The sequence below is a fragment of the Crocodylus siamensis genome, chromosome 7 (genome assembly GCF_052110815.1).
Source record: "Crocodylus siamensis isolate JL-2025a chromosome 7, ASM5211081v1, whole genome shotgun sequence".
NCBI classification, from domain to species: Eukaryota; Metazoa; Chordata; order Crocodylia; family Crocodylidae; genus Crocodylus; species Crocodylus siamensis.
In genome coordinates, this window is record NC_143401.1 from 82,656,006 (window position 1) to 82,672,888 (window position 16,883).

Sequence of the window (16,883 nt, forward strand, 5' to 3'; positions counted from 1 at the left end):
GGCACATATGGGAAAAGGTTCCCCATGCTGCAGGTTTGCAGAGCAGGGGCAAAATTAGACCCCTGGATATCCAGAGGTCAAAAAAACCCAAAGTGAAAAAAAGTGGGGAAGGGCATGGTCATGGATCCCCGATCCCTTCCCCACCTGTGCCGCCCCCAGTTACTGCCCCCAAGCATCCCCACAATTAACCCTCCCCCACCAAAAACTAACCCCCTACCCTGGCACTCACTGCAGTTCTAGCTGCCTGTTGGGATCACTGGGGGCCCCCACACACAGCTCAGGGCAAGCTGACAGCACTAGTGGCCCCAAGCCAGGCCCCGCTACCCCCCACTGCCCTTTGCTCTGTGTGTGTGTGTGTGTGGGGGGGGGGATGCTCTGCCAGCAGGCCTCAGAGCCCCTGCAGCCCCTGCTCCTGTGGTGAGTAGAGACTTTTATTTATTTTTTTAAAAAGCCGGAGCCTGGGGTGGGGAGGGCAGCTGTCAGGGAGCTGGGGGTGCAAGCGGGGGCTGAGGCTGGGCAGGGCAGCCATTGGGAGTCTGGGGGAGCAGGGGGGTGGGGCTGGGTAGGATTGCCATTGGGGAGGCTGCTGGAGCCAGTGGGGGATGTGGCCAGGCAGGGCAGCAATTGGGGGGCTGGGGTGGAGCTCATGGGCCCTGCTGGGGTGGGGTGTAACCCCTGTTTGGGGACAGCAAAAATATAGGTATTTAGATTTCATTTTATAATGATGATGGAGACACTGGTAGGCTTCCAAATTGCTTTAACACTGTAGATATATCAATAAAATATTGTCCAACTGATCGCACATGCTCTCTGTCTTTTTCTGTGTCTCTGTCTGTCTTGGTTTTTTGTTTTAATTGTGGAGAAACATGGATTTTGGGGTATTTTACAGTGCGACTTTGGGATTTTTTTATCAGGGATTTTTCAGTTTTCAATAGGGAACACCAGAATTCCTGGTAGCGAGGCCAGTGGCAGGACCCTGCCTGCTCAGAGCTGTCATCTTGGACCCAGCTGGAGGCAGCTGACCTCCTGGCCAAATGGGGCCAGGAGGACATGCTTTGACAGTTCAAAGCAGGCTACCATACTGGGAACTTCTTCCAGGCGATAGCTGCCCAGATGGCCAGGCAGAGGGCACACATGGCAGTAGTGCCACACAAAGGCCAGCTGTGCAGCCACAGCCCGCTGGAAGTTGGTCCAAAGGGGCAGATGCCTCTACTGGCTGTGTAGTCTCCATCCGGGTCTGGCAGGTGTGCAGCAGGTCACAGCCAGGCAGCAGCCCCCACTATCATACTGCTGTAGTGGGCAGAGGGTGCAGGGAACTCTCAGGGCTGCTTCAGCAGTCCAGCTGGCACAAGGAGTAGTGTCCCCAGGTACCAATTGGCTGGGCCCCAGAAGCTCCTGAGAGTGACTAGCCCGGAGCTACTTGCCAGCTTTTCGTACTGCTGGGGTCAGGACAGGGCAGCTTTTCATACTGCTGGACACCTGTGCTGTCCCTGGGCTCTAGCTCCCCACCCCTTGCTGCAGATCCAGGAGAAGCCAGGCAGGGTTATTTTGCCCCAAGTGTCACAATTTGCTCCACAATAAAGTGCATGTCCGAGCACGTGCGCCGAGGCAAAAAGCCCTGGCTCAAATTTGCGCTGCTTCTATTTGAGCTGCTGCAAGCGCATGTGCTTGCATGTGTGGGTGCTCCCAGTGAGTCCATCTTTAAGATAGCTTTGAATCTTTTACTATAATTCAGAAATACTTGCATAATTTTCTTTTTTATATGCAATTATTTTTCGTCCCTTTTTCCTTCATATTTGCCATTATCAGTGTGGTTATTTTTGTCTGTGCCACATGCTGTTTTCAGTGCAACTTTTAGGCTTTAGGACTTCGTTAGTCTGTCTTTAGGAAACGTTTGCAGCTGCAGAGTAACCAAAACAAACTGTGTGGTGGCTACATAAGTTAGAAAACATTTCCATACATGATCATAAAACTTCAGCAGTAGTTTTCACAAAGAGCAAGAGTGAACAGTTTTATAGCCATTTAGACCTACCGAAGCAAGTATTTCATTTCAGTTATTTGGAGTATTTTATAATGACAAGCTTGTATAAAAAATAGTATGTCCCTCAGTTTCCACTGCAAAGGTAACTGGACAACTTCTTTACCGTGAGCTTAGTTAAATATTAGTCTTGGAAGAAATAATTTAATGGCATACAAAGATTCACTGTTCAAAAAGGTGCAAAAATGTTACTGATGTAGTCATTAATAGGTTTCCTTCCCTTTCCCACCCCCTACCCCCCTTTATTTTCATTACCTCCCTGGAAAGACAGTTGAACTAATTTAAAAAAAAGTATGTTGAAATCCAGTGAACATTAAGGGAACTATTCTGTTTTTTAGTAACCATATATCTACTTGTATGCAAGAAAACAACTTAAAAGATGATGCAGACTGCAGATGTCAAGGCGTAAGATTTACCTATGCATTAGCTTCCCACTTTCTTTTCTCCTGAGCATTCAGTGTGAGACTGATTAAAACTCTCTTAGTTATTAAGGCAACTTTTTAACTTTCTGGCCTATTCATAGGTGTACTTCCCATATTGATACTTTCATGTTACAATGTTAGTTTGTCAATTGCTTTGTTACTCGGTCTGGTGACAGAACTGTCAACTGTTATACATTGCCAGCACTTGATTTTTTTAACTGCTACCTTTGGGGCTGTGAATCTGCTGTTCTGTATCCTTATAAATTTCCAACCCATGTGTCTGATCTTCTCTGTACAAAAACAAAAAACAAAACAAAAACCTGGAATTATCAATATGCAAACTGTTTTCTCTAGTTATTTACAGAGCCCACATCACTGTAGTATCTTTTTGCCCAGTAATAATTGTGACAGATGGAGATAGTTCTATGAGAGATGGAAATAACTTACCCATGGGGACCTGAGGCATGGAGGAAATAAAGTAACTTACCCAGGGTTATACAAGAAGTTCGTACAAGGCTGAGAGATATTAAGCAGTTTTAAGGAAAAACTGACCAAATAAAAACCTTAGCAATTTTGGTTAGTCTATCATGGATTTGAAATTCTGATACGATAGCTTTTTTTTCTCAAGTTGAGTTTTCATCCAGGTGTGAAATCCCCTGAATGTAATGGCAGTGCTGTTGTGGGAATTTATTATTTTACAATGATGCTGATCAGGATCATTTGTGCTCTTTTTTTGACTTCAAAATGGTACTTTGCCGCATTTTCAAATGTAGTTGTTTGTCAGTTTGAGCTGTAAAACCACGGGTCAGTGAAACGATGTCCCAAGTACCAAATGAACGAATGCTGGCTATGTGACGAGGAACAAGACATTTAAGAACCTCTTGGGTTGTCAAGTCCTCTCCCTTGCTACTCCTAGCAGCCATGTCTGATTGGCATTCATAAATTTATCAAGGTCCATCTAAAGTCTAGTTAGGTTTTCTTTCCCATTAGTCCTATTGGAAGGCTATTCTAGAAGTTTAGTCATGTGATGGCTGAGAACTTGATACATGTTCTTGTCTTTTCACAAGGTGTCACATAGGTGCTTATGTAACATCTGTCGGTAGTTAAGAGATTTTCTCTTCTGTTTGTTTCCAGTTAGATCCTAGCATACAGCAGAAATTCATATTAATTCCTAAGCATGCGATCTTGCTATTTGTACTATTAACTTCTAGCCCTTTTCTGTTATGCCAGTTTTCAGTCATGTAATTGTTTTTTTTTATATGATATTCCATGCTGCTGATCCCTCCCAACTTTGACGTAACAGAAAAAGTTCCTACTTTTATCAATATCAAATAAGACTGGTCTCTGAAAAGCTCTGCTAGTAACCTTTATCCAGCTACACAGTTCCTTTTTTTTTTTTTCTTCACGCTGTCTGTTTTTATTTCCTTATCCAACTACAGATTCTACTAATCCTCATCTTCTCCAGTTAAATGTAGAATTTCTCATATAACACTTAAACAAATTGTTTTTGGGGTTCTGATAGATTTAACGGTGGTTTCCTAAAACAAAAATAATTAGCAAAAAAACTGAGATCAGGGTAAATTAGAATGATATGTTTTTGTTAAATCCATGTTGCATTTTATCTCATTTTCCACTTACTTCCACAACTTTAATTATCTTTTTCTTCAAAATTTGTTCTAGGACTTTGTGTATTATTGAGATTGGCACCATAAGTTTGTAGCTGCCTTGTTCACTTTTTTCTCTGTTGTTATCCAGCTGTATGGCACCTCTAAATGTGATGGATTTATAAAAAGTTCTTGCCAGTGTACTTAAGGTTCCACGTAGCTTTTAAACAATGTAGAACTTTCTGTTATTAAAACATTGTTGGTACCAAAAATAACAAAAGAAAAAAAAATAATGCAAAGGGTGTCTTCCCATGAGGCCGTTATGGATCAAACTAAAATCCTATAGATACAGGACTCCAAGTGGGTTGATATAAATTCACCAGGCCCTTTAGGAGCTTCTTTATTCAAGGATAAACATGGCATTGAATTCATAAGTGTGTGTTCTTACTTTTAAAAAGACCAAAAATTACTTGGTTTGGGAATAAAATTAATAGTGTATATTGATCAAAGCATGTCCAGAAATACTTTCAAGCTGAGTAGTTTCTTTCAATAAGTGGCTGTAAACTCGGTCCATATTTATATCCCAGTTTATAGCGGTGCGTTATAAATGTGTACACAATTGTTTTGTGAGACATGCATATCAATTTTGAATTGCACGTTTCTGGCTGACATCAGAGCAGTTGTTCTCAACCTTGTTAGACTCAAAGCACTCTTGGGAAAATGTCAACTGTTAGCTTGCAGTCTTCTGGTGCAAAGACCTCTGAAAGATCACAGCAGGGCAGAATGTTTTTGACACTGTTGGGTGTGTCTGCACAAGATGCTGACTGTGCAGTAGCAGCGTCATGTGGCACAAGCCATACCAAGACGCTACAGAACAGTAGTTTTAGGCTACTGTGCAGTAATGTCACTTAAAAGGTGTTCGCCGGCACTGCTGCGCTGTAGCTCCAGTTACTGTACATTTATTTAGTACTTGTTTATATAGGTACTAAATAAATGTGCAGTAACCACTGTGCCATAGTGACTTGTCCAGATGTGCCCAGTGGGTTTGAAATATCTGAGCATCTTATGATTCATGTGTAGGTGTTTGCAAACCAAATGGCACTAATATTTTGCCGCATGCTGTGGCACCTTTAAGAGGATCTTAGTGCTGTGGCAGTCTGGTTGAGAATCACTGCATTAGACCGTTTCTTCCAGTTGGGATTTTGCAAAGCTACCAGTTCTGCCAGTTTGATTACACTTTCTGTGCAACTGAAGAGGAGATGATGGTCTTGAGTTAAAATCTAATACCTTTTCTAACGCTCACAAGTCCTGCTGGTGCCAAAACGCAACACAGTTGTACCATCACTTTTGTGTACGCTGATTACAGTTCATGGTGCTGTTTATTTTTAGGTATGTTCTTAGTAAAATAGATTGAAAGGGAGTTTGTGTTGTGCCCAGTGTAGATATTTCAGTATATACCTCTTGTGATGTTCTGTTTTGCTGATGAAACATAACCATGGGGGAAGTTTAATTCTTAATTGTATTCATGTCCTATATAGTTTGTTTCTATTAACTGAGTATTATATGAAGCAAATAAGGAAAGCCAATCTAAAAAGTATCCTATTAGTCCCAAAACTAAACTCCTTTAAATTTACTTACTGTGGCTTATGTTCCTGGATTATAATGAGCAGTTGTTTGGTTGATTTTTGACATTATAAATGTGGAGTTCATAACGTTTTAGAATACCAGAACTGTAGGTCTCTCTGCAATAATTAGTTCCTTGCTTTTGTAAGAACTTTCATTTTCTTAAGTGAAATGCCCAGAAAATTAAACTAGGACATGTACACTTAGGCAGATGAATGGTAACAAGCATAAATGGAGAAAAAAATAAAAGTGATTAGATCAAGTAGAAGACCTGAAATAGTTTCTCAGAAGATTGTGAAATGGTTCCAGATTATTGTTTCTTTCCAGCTGGAAGGCTATTTCCTTTTTTTCAATATTCTGTTGGAAGTTGACTTCACAAAACTATTGGGTAGCAGTTGCAATGAGAGTGCATTTCTGACAAACCTTATAGAAAGCTGCAACAACATACATACTGGCAAATGGAAGTTATGGTTATGTAAACTTTTAAGACTTCGATTTTAAAAAATCTTTTTATTATAGTAAAACAAAGGACTTGCACAGCAGGGACTTGAGAATCATTAAAACTGTTTGAAAAGTATCATTGGCTCAGTTTACTCACCCATTGGGTATAACTTGCACTGTAAAGCTAGAGTTACAGATTAAGAGCTATTGGGCGTCTTCTGACATCAAAATTGGTAACACATGGTTTATTTTTTTTCTGGTGCCAGAATATTTGAAAACGATTGGCCATAATGATTGATACTGAAGTCATAAAAAATAGACAAGCAATGTAGGAATTTATAAATCTCTTCTTGCATTATAATTAGTGTGCCTCAATTGAGTAACTCTTTTGAAAATTTAAAATATTTACTTTTTTGAGGAATGATCAATGGAATTAGAATATTACAGCCATTTGTTTTCCTATGCTCCTGTAACAAAACTCAAAGGTACTCAGGGTATCAAACACCTTAGTTGTGAGTAAATCTGAAAGGGCTAATTATAGAAAACACACAAGATGCCTTGTCCTCTGCAGCTGCTTGTAGAAATTCCTTTTTATTCCATTAAGCACGTCCAGATATTTTTACTTTTATCACTTTTAGCTCAACTAGATATTACTTATTTGAAATATCTGATTTGAAATGTGTATTTGAAAGAGAACTTAAAAATAGTGGGCTAGGAAAAACCTTAAATTTGACTTCGCTCATGCTCTTGATTAATTTTGTCATTTATTTTAGAATCAGTCTTTTTTAATATATCTAAATACTAGGTTATGACTTACTGCTCAGTTGGTACTACTCCATTGATTCTTCAGTTAATATATTGCAGATCCATGCAGTTTCCAGGAGATGGAGTCAATTTTTAAATGATCTGTTTTATAGTAGTTCTGGTGAATGAATGTGGACTTCCATAAGCAAGAGGAAGTTAATATTTAGTATACATATATTGATTCTGAAGTCAGCTGTGTTGGGGTATTTTGCATTTTGGCAATATGGGCAACATTGTTTTTTGTTTTTAGTGCCTATTTTACTCTGCTGTTCCAAGGAAAGAAATGTCTGCAGCAAATGATATATCAGATGATTACTTGCATACACGTCTCTTTTAACGAAGAATTCCTCCATAGCATATATAAATTGAAATAAGTTCATTAGGGAGTGAATCAAACTTGGCAGCATCTAACAGCTGTTAAAAAACAAATAAAAGAAATATGTACTTTTTTAAAGACATAGCTTGGACATAACAGACATTTTGTTGTACTTTTTAAAATATTGGCAACTTCCACATAATAAAAATCATGCTTGTATTTACAAATGAATAGTTTTTAGGTAAGTCACATAATTGCATTTTTCTAGTATTTTACTACCCTGAGCAAAATCAGAATTGCTGTTTTGAATTTCTCCTGTAGATTATTTATAATACTTCAATATAAGTTGAAGGAAGGCTCTTGCTTGCACTTTCAGGATGTTGGCATTTCATGGGATTAAGTTGGCACACTTATCTGTGATATACTTATAAGTAACCAATCTCCCAGCAGATAAGGCTTAACAACCCCAGCTCTGGTGATGGGAAAAATGCCAGTGGAGTCAGGAAATGCCATTCCACGACTGAGGAGCTTGGAGAGAGATGAAGCAAGGGAGGGGAAGGAAGGGAGAGCAGAGACTTCGAACTTGTGTAGAGTGTGAATTTAGGATAGGAATAACTCGGAAGCACGTTTTATGTTATGGGTCCATAATCTTATATAGCTTTTTCAGTTCCTCCTAGTATGGGCCTGTAAAATTAATTTATAGTTTGTTTTTCAGAACTAGGAGGCAAGAAGCGTAGTATGTTTTTAGAAAAAACGATGCAATTAATTGAACTAATTTATTTTTGCTTATCGGCTTTAAAACATCTAATAGTCATAGAGTTTGCATAGACTGTTAGTAATTGAAAAATAATACATGCAAATAATAAAGATTGTATGCAAATTTATTGTTTCTTTGTTTTGTGTATTCTGTTTGTTTCGATGATTCTTTTGGACTGTGCTTCTGGCAAACCCTTCCGACCGATGCAGTTCACAAGATTCCTCTGTGACTCTCCACTTGAGGTAAGAATTTAATATTAAGTCTAAAATAGCAGAAGTACTTAATACTGGACTGGTGCATCTTTTTGTTTCTCCTACCTTCTGTAAAAAATGTACAATACACATACATTAGTGTTTGCGTGGCCACTGACCCATCCCCAGAATGTAGGACGTACTCTTGGGCAGGGGGCACCAGCCCCCTCAGCCAATGAGGGATGGAGCCGCCACCTCCTTGGCCAGTTAGCAATGAGGGAATGTGTACATGTTGTTTTAAAGAGATTGATTTAATGCGTATCGGTTGTGGTTTATTGTCCTTTGAACTAATTCTGATTCTGGCCATGTACTGGCATTACATTTTGTGCCAGGAGAAAAGCCAGAAAGACAGCACATAGCTATCTGAGGGCTTTCTTGTAGAAGAAAAATGGCTGTTCCGCAAGAAATTTATAGCTCTTTTAAACATGAAGAACTTTTCCCCTTCTGCATGAAGTTGAACAGCTGTTTGTTTCTTGCAGGTTTTGAGGACACCCAGTATCCCAGAGTCCTCTATGTTCTTTCCCTTCCTCCCTCCAAGGCTTACTAGAACTGTGAAAAAGGGTTTTGGGTTTTTTGTTTTTTAGGGGGTATAAAAAGTAAATTAGTCACTGCCTCTGCTGCCTTTGCAGAGATGTGGTAATCTCTCCCATCTTACTCTGCTTACCTTCATCCATTGTTAGGTCCCTGCAATATGATTTTATTTAATTTTTTAACTCTTTCAAGATTCATTTTGTTTAAAGTTGAGGTGTACCATCTTATTGGGCCTTAAGAGCTCTACGATCTGCATTTTACTCCTATGCTTATGATCCTATACGATCACTAATTTTGAAGGTGTAGCTTGCTGTTTTTGTTGGCTGCGGTATCTGCACACAGCTAGCTGTGGCTGAGAGAGAGAAGGAATGAATAATGGGTGAGTTGGGGTGTATGGAGGAAGTTGATTATACATTTTTTATCATTCCCTGAATTTTTTTTATTGAGTAGAAAGTTCAGTAGAAATGATCAAACAGTAAATTCTATCTCAAGGAAATTTTGCAGAAAAATATGTGCTAAAATGTAGCTTGCATGAAAATGTATTTTATTGTGTGAGAAAAATAATGAATAAAATCATTTAATTTTGTTGTTCCTTTTTTTACTTTATTTTATTTGGAGTTGATGGCTTAGGCCAAGATATGGAATCAGTTCATTTCTAGTACACAGCGTCCGAAGAAAAAATGTGGTACTGTGGGACTGTTGTCAGTCCTAAAGAGTTAACTACCACGTGACTGTAATGAAATTGTCAGGTCATTGTAATTACACAAGTAATTTGATATGTTGCAGTTTGAATGAAGCCATGTGTGGAGAGATTGTTACTTTTCTCTGCTGAGTTGACCTCCTTTACATTCCTGTAAGCTGAAGACTAATAGAGCTCATTTCACTTTATAGGAAAAGGCCTTTTATCACCTCGTCAAGTCAGGCAGCAGATTTCCATTATATTCCTAATTTTGTATGGCTACATAGATGCTGATGTACACTTCCCTACTAGGTTATACCAGTATTCTTTCTTACAGACACTTTTTATTGACATTTTGAAGCTTGAATTAAATTTTGTGTGGCACCACTTGCAGATGTCTTCAATTAGACAATGTTAAATAAAAGGAGTTTTATATCAGAGGCCAAAGGATTCTTGAAATTCTCTGTTCTGAAACAGTTTCCACAAGCCAGTCTCCAGTGGTGTGCAGCCTTTTTACCATTTCGAACAAGAGTAATTTCAAAGCAAAACTAAACCTTTACTTTCAGCTTGTAGTGTCACAGCTAGCTGCATTCAGCACCAATATTCAAATTATCTTCCTTCCTTGGTTTATTTTGCATTTCAGTCAGAGCTACAGCCATCATTTCTTAAAGAAGAACAGAAAATTTTACTTCTTTTGAGATGCAATATGTGACAATTCCATGGCAAGAAATAGAATCCTGTACCATCTTTTTCAGTTGGATGCAGTAAATGAGCATTTAGCTGTTTCTTATCCATAAGGATTAGTGTCATCTCAGACTGGATAGAGAAGATAACTGTTGGTAGTGTGATATAGAGTATGGCAATATGTCATGTAAATATTAAAATAGTTGAACATTATTTAATGAGTACAAATAAGCATATTGCCAATAAGACTTGTGGTATTCAGTGTTTACTGGAAGGAAATACATAGCTGTTAAAGCAGAGACATACAATATTCTTTGCCTACCAGGTAGCACTTCATATTTGTAGTTCTTTCTGCACACAAATGATAATTGTTGTCACTAAAAGGACAAACGGGGGACTGGGAGCAAAGGAAGGATGGCTGTAGTGAATAATACTCTGAAATTCCAGCTGCTGGGATGGCAGGGTAATGCTTTTGATTTTAAACTTTTATTAAGCAGAGATGTTAAAAATAGATGTAAAAAAATGTTTCCTCTCTTTCCTTCTCCCCTTTTACTAGCTCTCTCTCTCTCTCTACTCCTCCTTGGGCTTCTGTGCTGCTTCCATCCCATTCTGTTGCTGCCCTTTCTTCTCTTTATGTTTCATGACCTTTCATGCCAGATACCTGCTACTGCCCTTGTCATTGCCATGCTGTACCTTTGCGTCGTTCTTCTAGGACATAGCAGAGAAGTAGTTCTCGCAGCAGGCATGCCTTTATGTGTGGCTAAAGCCACAGGTTGAAGAAAGAATGTGCTTGTGACAGCTGGTTTGTTGGAGAGCTAACTACTTTCTTCACTGATCAGCTCTTCTAAAAATATTTAAACATGCTTAGTAAATCCAGGAAAAGTCACGCATTACTACTTAAGAAGTTTAAGGATTGATTTATTATGGAATGTTTAAAATGTGGGTTAGAAGAACAGAACTAGCAAAAAATTTTCATTCCAAAGCTAATTCTGAAATTTTTATAGGTGACCCTTTTAATTTTCAGTGCTGTTCAGAAGACATCTGTTGACTATTAATGAATTCTAGTGTTTTAAAAACTAAGAATAATGGAATTGGTATTTATAGGGATTCTACATTACTTTTATTAGCTCTTATTTACAGTTTGCAGCAAGATAGATTAAGATTGCATTTAACTGCCAGTTATTTGCAGTTTCTTCCTTTCTTCATTGATTACAAGTGTAGATATAAAGATGTTCTGCCCTACTGGTTCAAGACCTCATACTTGGCCAAGGCTGTGCTCTCTCCAGTCTTCAGTTACATTGCTGCTGCACAGAGTACCACAGAGCCGCTCTGGTGATTGTATAGTGGCCATCATTTTTAAATATCTCTTACCAGTAAGTTAGGGTTTGGTTAAGGGAGCTGAAAAAGAGACCTTGGATGTAATTTTTCTTTTTAAGTTTTATCCTCCCTTCCTAACTGAGCCTGAAGTTCAGAGGTCTCAAAAATAAGTACAGAACTCCGCGTGCTATATTTTAATAAAAACATAGCCACAGGAAGAATTATTATTTACTAATAATCCTTATTAATTCTAATAACTATGAATATTATGAATGTGAAATTTGGCTTTTTTTACTATAAAAAGTATAATAACCAGTTTCTAGAAATTTGCAGTACAAGGTGTGAGGGATGTGAATGTGTTGAATCTGCATGTATGAATCCTCAGTTACTTTCTGTTGTATCTGCTAATGCCAATGCAAGAGTAGTTTTACTTTGTTTATAATATATTTTCTTCCTGCTACTCTGGCAGCCCTCTTTCCCGCACTTGGCTGGGAATGCCTTGGACCAACATAAACACAAGAGATTGTTGAAAATAGTGGAAGTATGCACCTTTTAACTGGTTTTTGATGTCTAAATGCTCATTAATAAGTTTTGATGCACAGTAAGAAATAAAGGCTTTGGTAGAGGTGGTTCCTCTCTTTCACTTTCTCCAAGATGCCATTGCTTTGTGAATTAAAGCTGTAATTTAACTGCCAAGAGGTGCGATGAAGATCAATTCAGCCATTCAGTCAGTTTGTAGTTATGCAAGGTGCATCAGCACAGGAAAAGGATTGGTAGAGCGGGCAGGCTATGAGTTTTGCAGATAAAATGATCCTTACAGATGAAAATCATCCAGCTGTTGGGAGCCTTAGGAGTTGATTTTGCTACAAGTAGGAAGGGTATGAAGAATTATCTTTTCTCTGTGAGAAGGATGGCTTGGTTTAGGACACATTTTCCATACCTCAGGACTTCAAGCACCGGGTGGCCTCAGAACATTGTTACTTTAGTTCGGATGGAATAAATGGTCTTGGAGGTGCTAGTGCAGGCTTGTCCAACATGTGGCCTGTGGATAGCCATCCGGGCCTCCAAGCCTTTTTCTGAGGCCCGAAGTGCTGCGACGGGAAACAAAAGTAAACTCTGTACTTTCATTTTGGCGGGGTGATGTGATACCGGTTCCTGTGAGGTCTTTGAATATGTCTCGCCAGCCCACTAAGTGATAAAAAGTTCATGATCTGGCCCCACATTCAAAAAGGCTGGACACCCCTGTGCTAGTGTGATCCAGTCACCATTCGGCATTAAACAGTTGAACTGATTTAACATTTTGAGTACAAAAACCTTAAACAGTGCAGATGGCAGTCAATCACTACTGGAAAATCTTTTATTTAAGATATAGGAAGAAGGAAAAAACAATTCAAGGAATTGAAAAGTAAAATAATAAGGTCTTTTTTCTTTGGCCTTGGAGGGCTTCTGTAAGAGAACTCCCTCTTTGGCAGTAGTACAGCCATATTAGCTTGGTGCTCTGCCCAGAATAATTTACCCTTTGGATGTAATGATACTGTTTCCATTAACTGAGCTAGTTTGATTTAGAGCTACATCATATTGTGCTGTGCAGTGTGGATGTGTGGCATAGAATAAGTATATTCACCATTCATACTGTAGCTTTTTCTGCTATAACTTCCCTGTGTAGATAGGCACTTAAAGTGGGTTTATTTTTATGGTTATCACTCCTGCCATGACTCTCTGAATGAGTCATTTGTGTTTCAACCTAGGCAACAGAAATCAGGTTAACTGATAGAAAATACCATTTATAACTTTGATTTATAACTTTTAAAACTGGTATAAATGATATCACTGATGTGTACAAAGAATATTGAAGCAACAAGTACTTTTCAGATGAAGACCAGCATTTTCTCTTTAGATTTCCAGTCTCTCTCTGGTCAAAAAATAGAAGGAAACTGAACCTTGGAAACATTCTTATATAAATGCTTTTTTTTAAATTGAAGCATTTCATCTTCTGTTAGAAGTATTTTAAAACTAAAGTTGGTACACATTAGAAGTGCCAGCCACTGCATTGGTTCCAGAATTGGAAAGTTACAAATGTATTACAGCGGTACTGGAGATGATGTCTGTATGCTTGATGATACAAGTATTTTACAATTTGGTCCATTCCAAGACCCTAATCCTGCAAAGACCTTAGTACCTCTTTCCAGTTTTACACTGTGTAGATGACTCCATTTACTTAATGTGACTGTTCAGATTGAATAAACCTAAACATTTGTAGAAGTTTTTTGCAGCATCATCTTTTGTATAAAATTTGTAGCATCAACATCACCTAAACATTTGTATAAGTTCTTGCAGCATCATACTTTCCAGTCCAAAGACTAATGACTTTGTGAAGTCTGTCTTGTAACAAACTGTTGTAGAAAAGCAGCAGCACTCCCTATTTGTTAAAAATAAATATTTCCCTTAACTAGCCCATAGGAGCATATTTCCCACTCCGATTAGGCTGACATCTGTAATTAATCTTCACAATTTTCTTTAGCTTGATTTCTTCCCCTTGTATTTTCTAGACTAGTAAGTACATTCTGAAATAAAACAGAGGTAACACTATCATTTATTCAATACCAGTTCATGTAAAATTATTTTTTTCATTGTTTTTGAAATTGTTTAGAGAAAATAGTTTCTTTGTTGGCAAACAGAGTTATCTAAGGCAAGCCAGAGGACTGTGCACTAATACTCCAAATACACTGCAGTGAGTTTGATATTTAGTTTTTATATAATATTGTGGTATTTGGAAGATTATCATAAATAACTGAAAGTTAGTTTTAAAGCTTGTAACAGTCATATGAATCCTTATTGATGCAAAGAACTCTGAAATGTGGTTTAGTGGTTTATATTGCAAGAGGAGAGAAATAAAGATGCATAGCAAAACTGTGAAGTCATCCCAAATGTATTTCCTTGTAGATATAGAGAATTTTTGCCAGCTATGAGAAGACCAGCAAAAATTTTTAAATCTAGTCTAGCAGCTGCTTTTATCAATGACCCTTTATTTAAAATGTATAGCCTAAAAATTATAAAAGATTGGCTACCCATTGGCCATATAATAAGAATTATTGGTAAAAGCCACCAGAACTAGAGAAAATATAATGAGCAAAATTTTATTTCCATATGATTGTGGAATGGCATAACATTCCTTTATACAGGGTCTTCATAAAGTCCTTGTGCACTTTTAAACTTTAATAACTTAGCTTGTGCACAAGGACTTTATGAAGACCCTGTATAATGTTATAATGTACAATCGTACCATGTGGTGGAATGACACATTAATTTCCCTGCTAGAGATTGGATAATAGACAGTAGATGGGTGCAGATATTTCTGGAAAGTTAGCTGTTCAATTTTTGTACTGAACGGACATTGTACCCACAAGAGGCAAAATCACCTTATGCCTGCCATAAAAATAATAAAAAAAGTAGTAAAATGCCTCTAAGAAAAGTAAAAAAGCAACTGAAATGCTTTGAAGGGAATTGAGGCATTACTTTATCATTATAATTTGAAAATCGTACAGTTCACTGTAAACAGGTTTTACTGTATGACTTGAGTTGTAATAGAGCAATATATTAGATAATAGAATTTCAGTATTCATTGTGATTTTTAAAATGCAGGTAGTACAACTTTGAGTTGTCTTCATAAAGTCCTTGTGCACAACGTAAGTTATTAAAGTTTTTAAAAGTGTACAACGACTCTGAGAGCTGCTCTAATTAAAGCGCTGCCACATCTTTTGTATCAGTCTCCCTGTGCCTAAAAATGGCAGCAGGGGAGCTTGTTCAACGACCTTTACTTCAAACGCCCCCACTGTCACTTTTAAGCACAGGAATGCTGATACAAGAGATGCAGCAGGCTGCTGGAGCATGGCAATTGCCCCACTCCAGCAGACTATTCATTTTAAATCTAGCAGCTTTCGCGCTCATGTATAGGCGCCCTCTGGTACTACTGAGATTGGTAGCTATTAGAATAAATAGCTAACAGAATACATTTTGTATTAGTTTTTGCAATAGGCTAAGCTTAATATTTTGATTTTATTTAGGTTCAGGATTTGGGTCTATAACCTAAATTGTTTTTATTGGCCCATATCTGATTTTTTTTTTATAATTTCCGTATGAATTGTCACTTACTTTTTCATATTGATAACCAGTATTCACATTTGACACCTAATAGCTTGTGTGGAGACATACAAAGGAGGGAATTTAATTTTATAATTCTCTTGTATAAAACCCTGAATCATTCACTACAGGCATGAGGGGGAATATTCAAATGCTCGTGTTATGAAACAGACAAGGTTCTTAGGGTAACTCTTTGGGTAATTTGTGTTACAAGGTAGCTCTTTTTAAATAGCTCTTTGAGAAATTAAAATGTGTTCGGGTATAGAGAGAAATTTCTTGGTACCAGTAGTGCTGTTTTTCGTGAAATTTTTAAACTAAAATAGGATCCTTTTTCTGAATAATATATGCTATCATTCCTGCATACATAATAGACCTTAATACTAATCTATTTAAGTTAAATAAATATTTGCATTTTTCCTCTCTTCCCCTTTCCTTTATATCTTTTCATTATTCCATGCACTTAAAGCACAAAAAGTTATTACTACATTATGCTAAATAATAAAAAAGGATATTTGTAGTAATAATGTCTAGTTTTTAGGTGTGAATTTTACATTTCTTAACTCAACGTTGCTTTCTTTGAGTTAAGTGTTAAGTTTATTGATCCTCTGAGAGCGTGACATTTGCCTGGATGGCTCACTGTGGCATGTATACTTACAACTTTTCTACCAGATGGCCCAGGTTCAGAGGCAGAACAGTTTACCCTATTTTCTCCTATCGAGGGTTGAATTGAGCCATGTCTCTTAAAGTACATTTTAAAATTTTTACTTTATTGTTAGATCTTATTTGAAGAAAGGAGAACACTAGAGGTCCCTCGCCTTATTGGGCACATCCACATAAACTCGCATGTGCGTCTTGCAGCATCTCAAAGCCCTTTGAGGTGCTGCAAGATGCATGTGCAGGAATGAAAAGCGTTTGTAGCACGGGGGGGCAAAATTTTACCCCTGGATATCCAGGTGTGAAAAAAAACAGCAGGGGAAGAAAGAAGGGCAGGGCATGGTCCTTGACCGTGCCCTAAGACAACTGGAGGCTTGGTCCTCCACAGAGACTTTCTGGTAGCCAGCCAGAGCATCTCTGTGGCTCTCCCTCACCCCGGTGCTGAAGCATGCTGCTTGCCTACCCCCAACAGGCCTGCCTGCTCCCTCAGCCCCCCCGATTGCTGCCTCCCCAGCCTCCCCGATTGCTGCCCTGACTTGCCCCGCCTAGCCCCATCTCCCGCCTGACCCACGAGTCCCCTGATCACTGCCCCACCCAGCCCCAGCATTCCAGCAATTTAAAA

The 16,883-nt window shown here is 38.3% G+C and overlaps 1 protein-coding gene across 12 annotated transcripts in view; it reads left to right on the forward strand.

Moving 5' to 3' along the window:
* ATE1 (arginyltransferase 1) overlaps positions 1–16,883 on the forward strand; it is a 164,816-nt gene that overhangs the window by 41,699 nt on the left and 106,234 nt on the right. For 8 of the 12 annotated variants that reach the window (XM_090056727.1, XM_090056722.1, XM_090056719.1 and 5 more), the window contains one exon: positions 8,215–8,247. The exons of the other annotated variants lie outside the window; for them this stretch is intronic. In XM_090056727.1, coding sequence (XP_089912853.1) covers positions 8,215–8,247 — 33 coding nt within the window. The remainder of the gene's footprint in view (positions 1–8,214; positions 8,248–16,883) is intronic. 12 annotated transcript variants of the gene reach the window in all.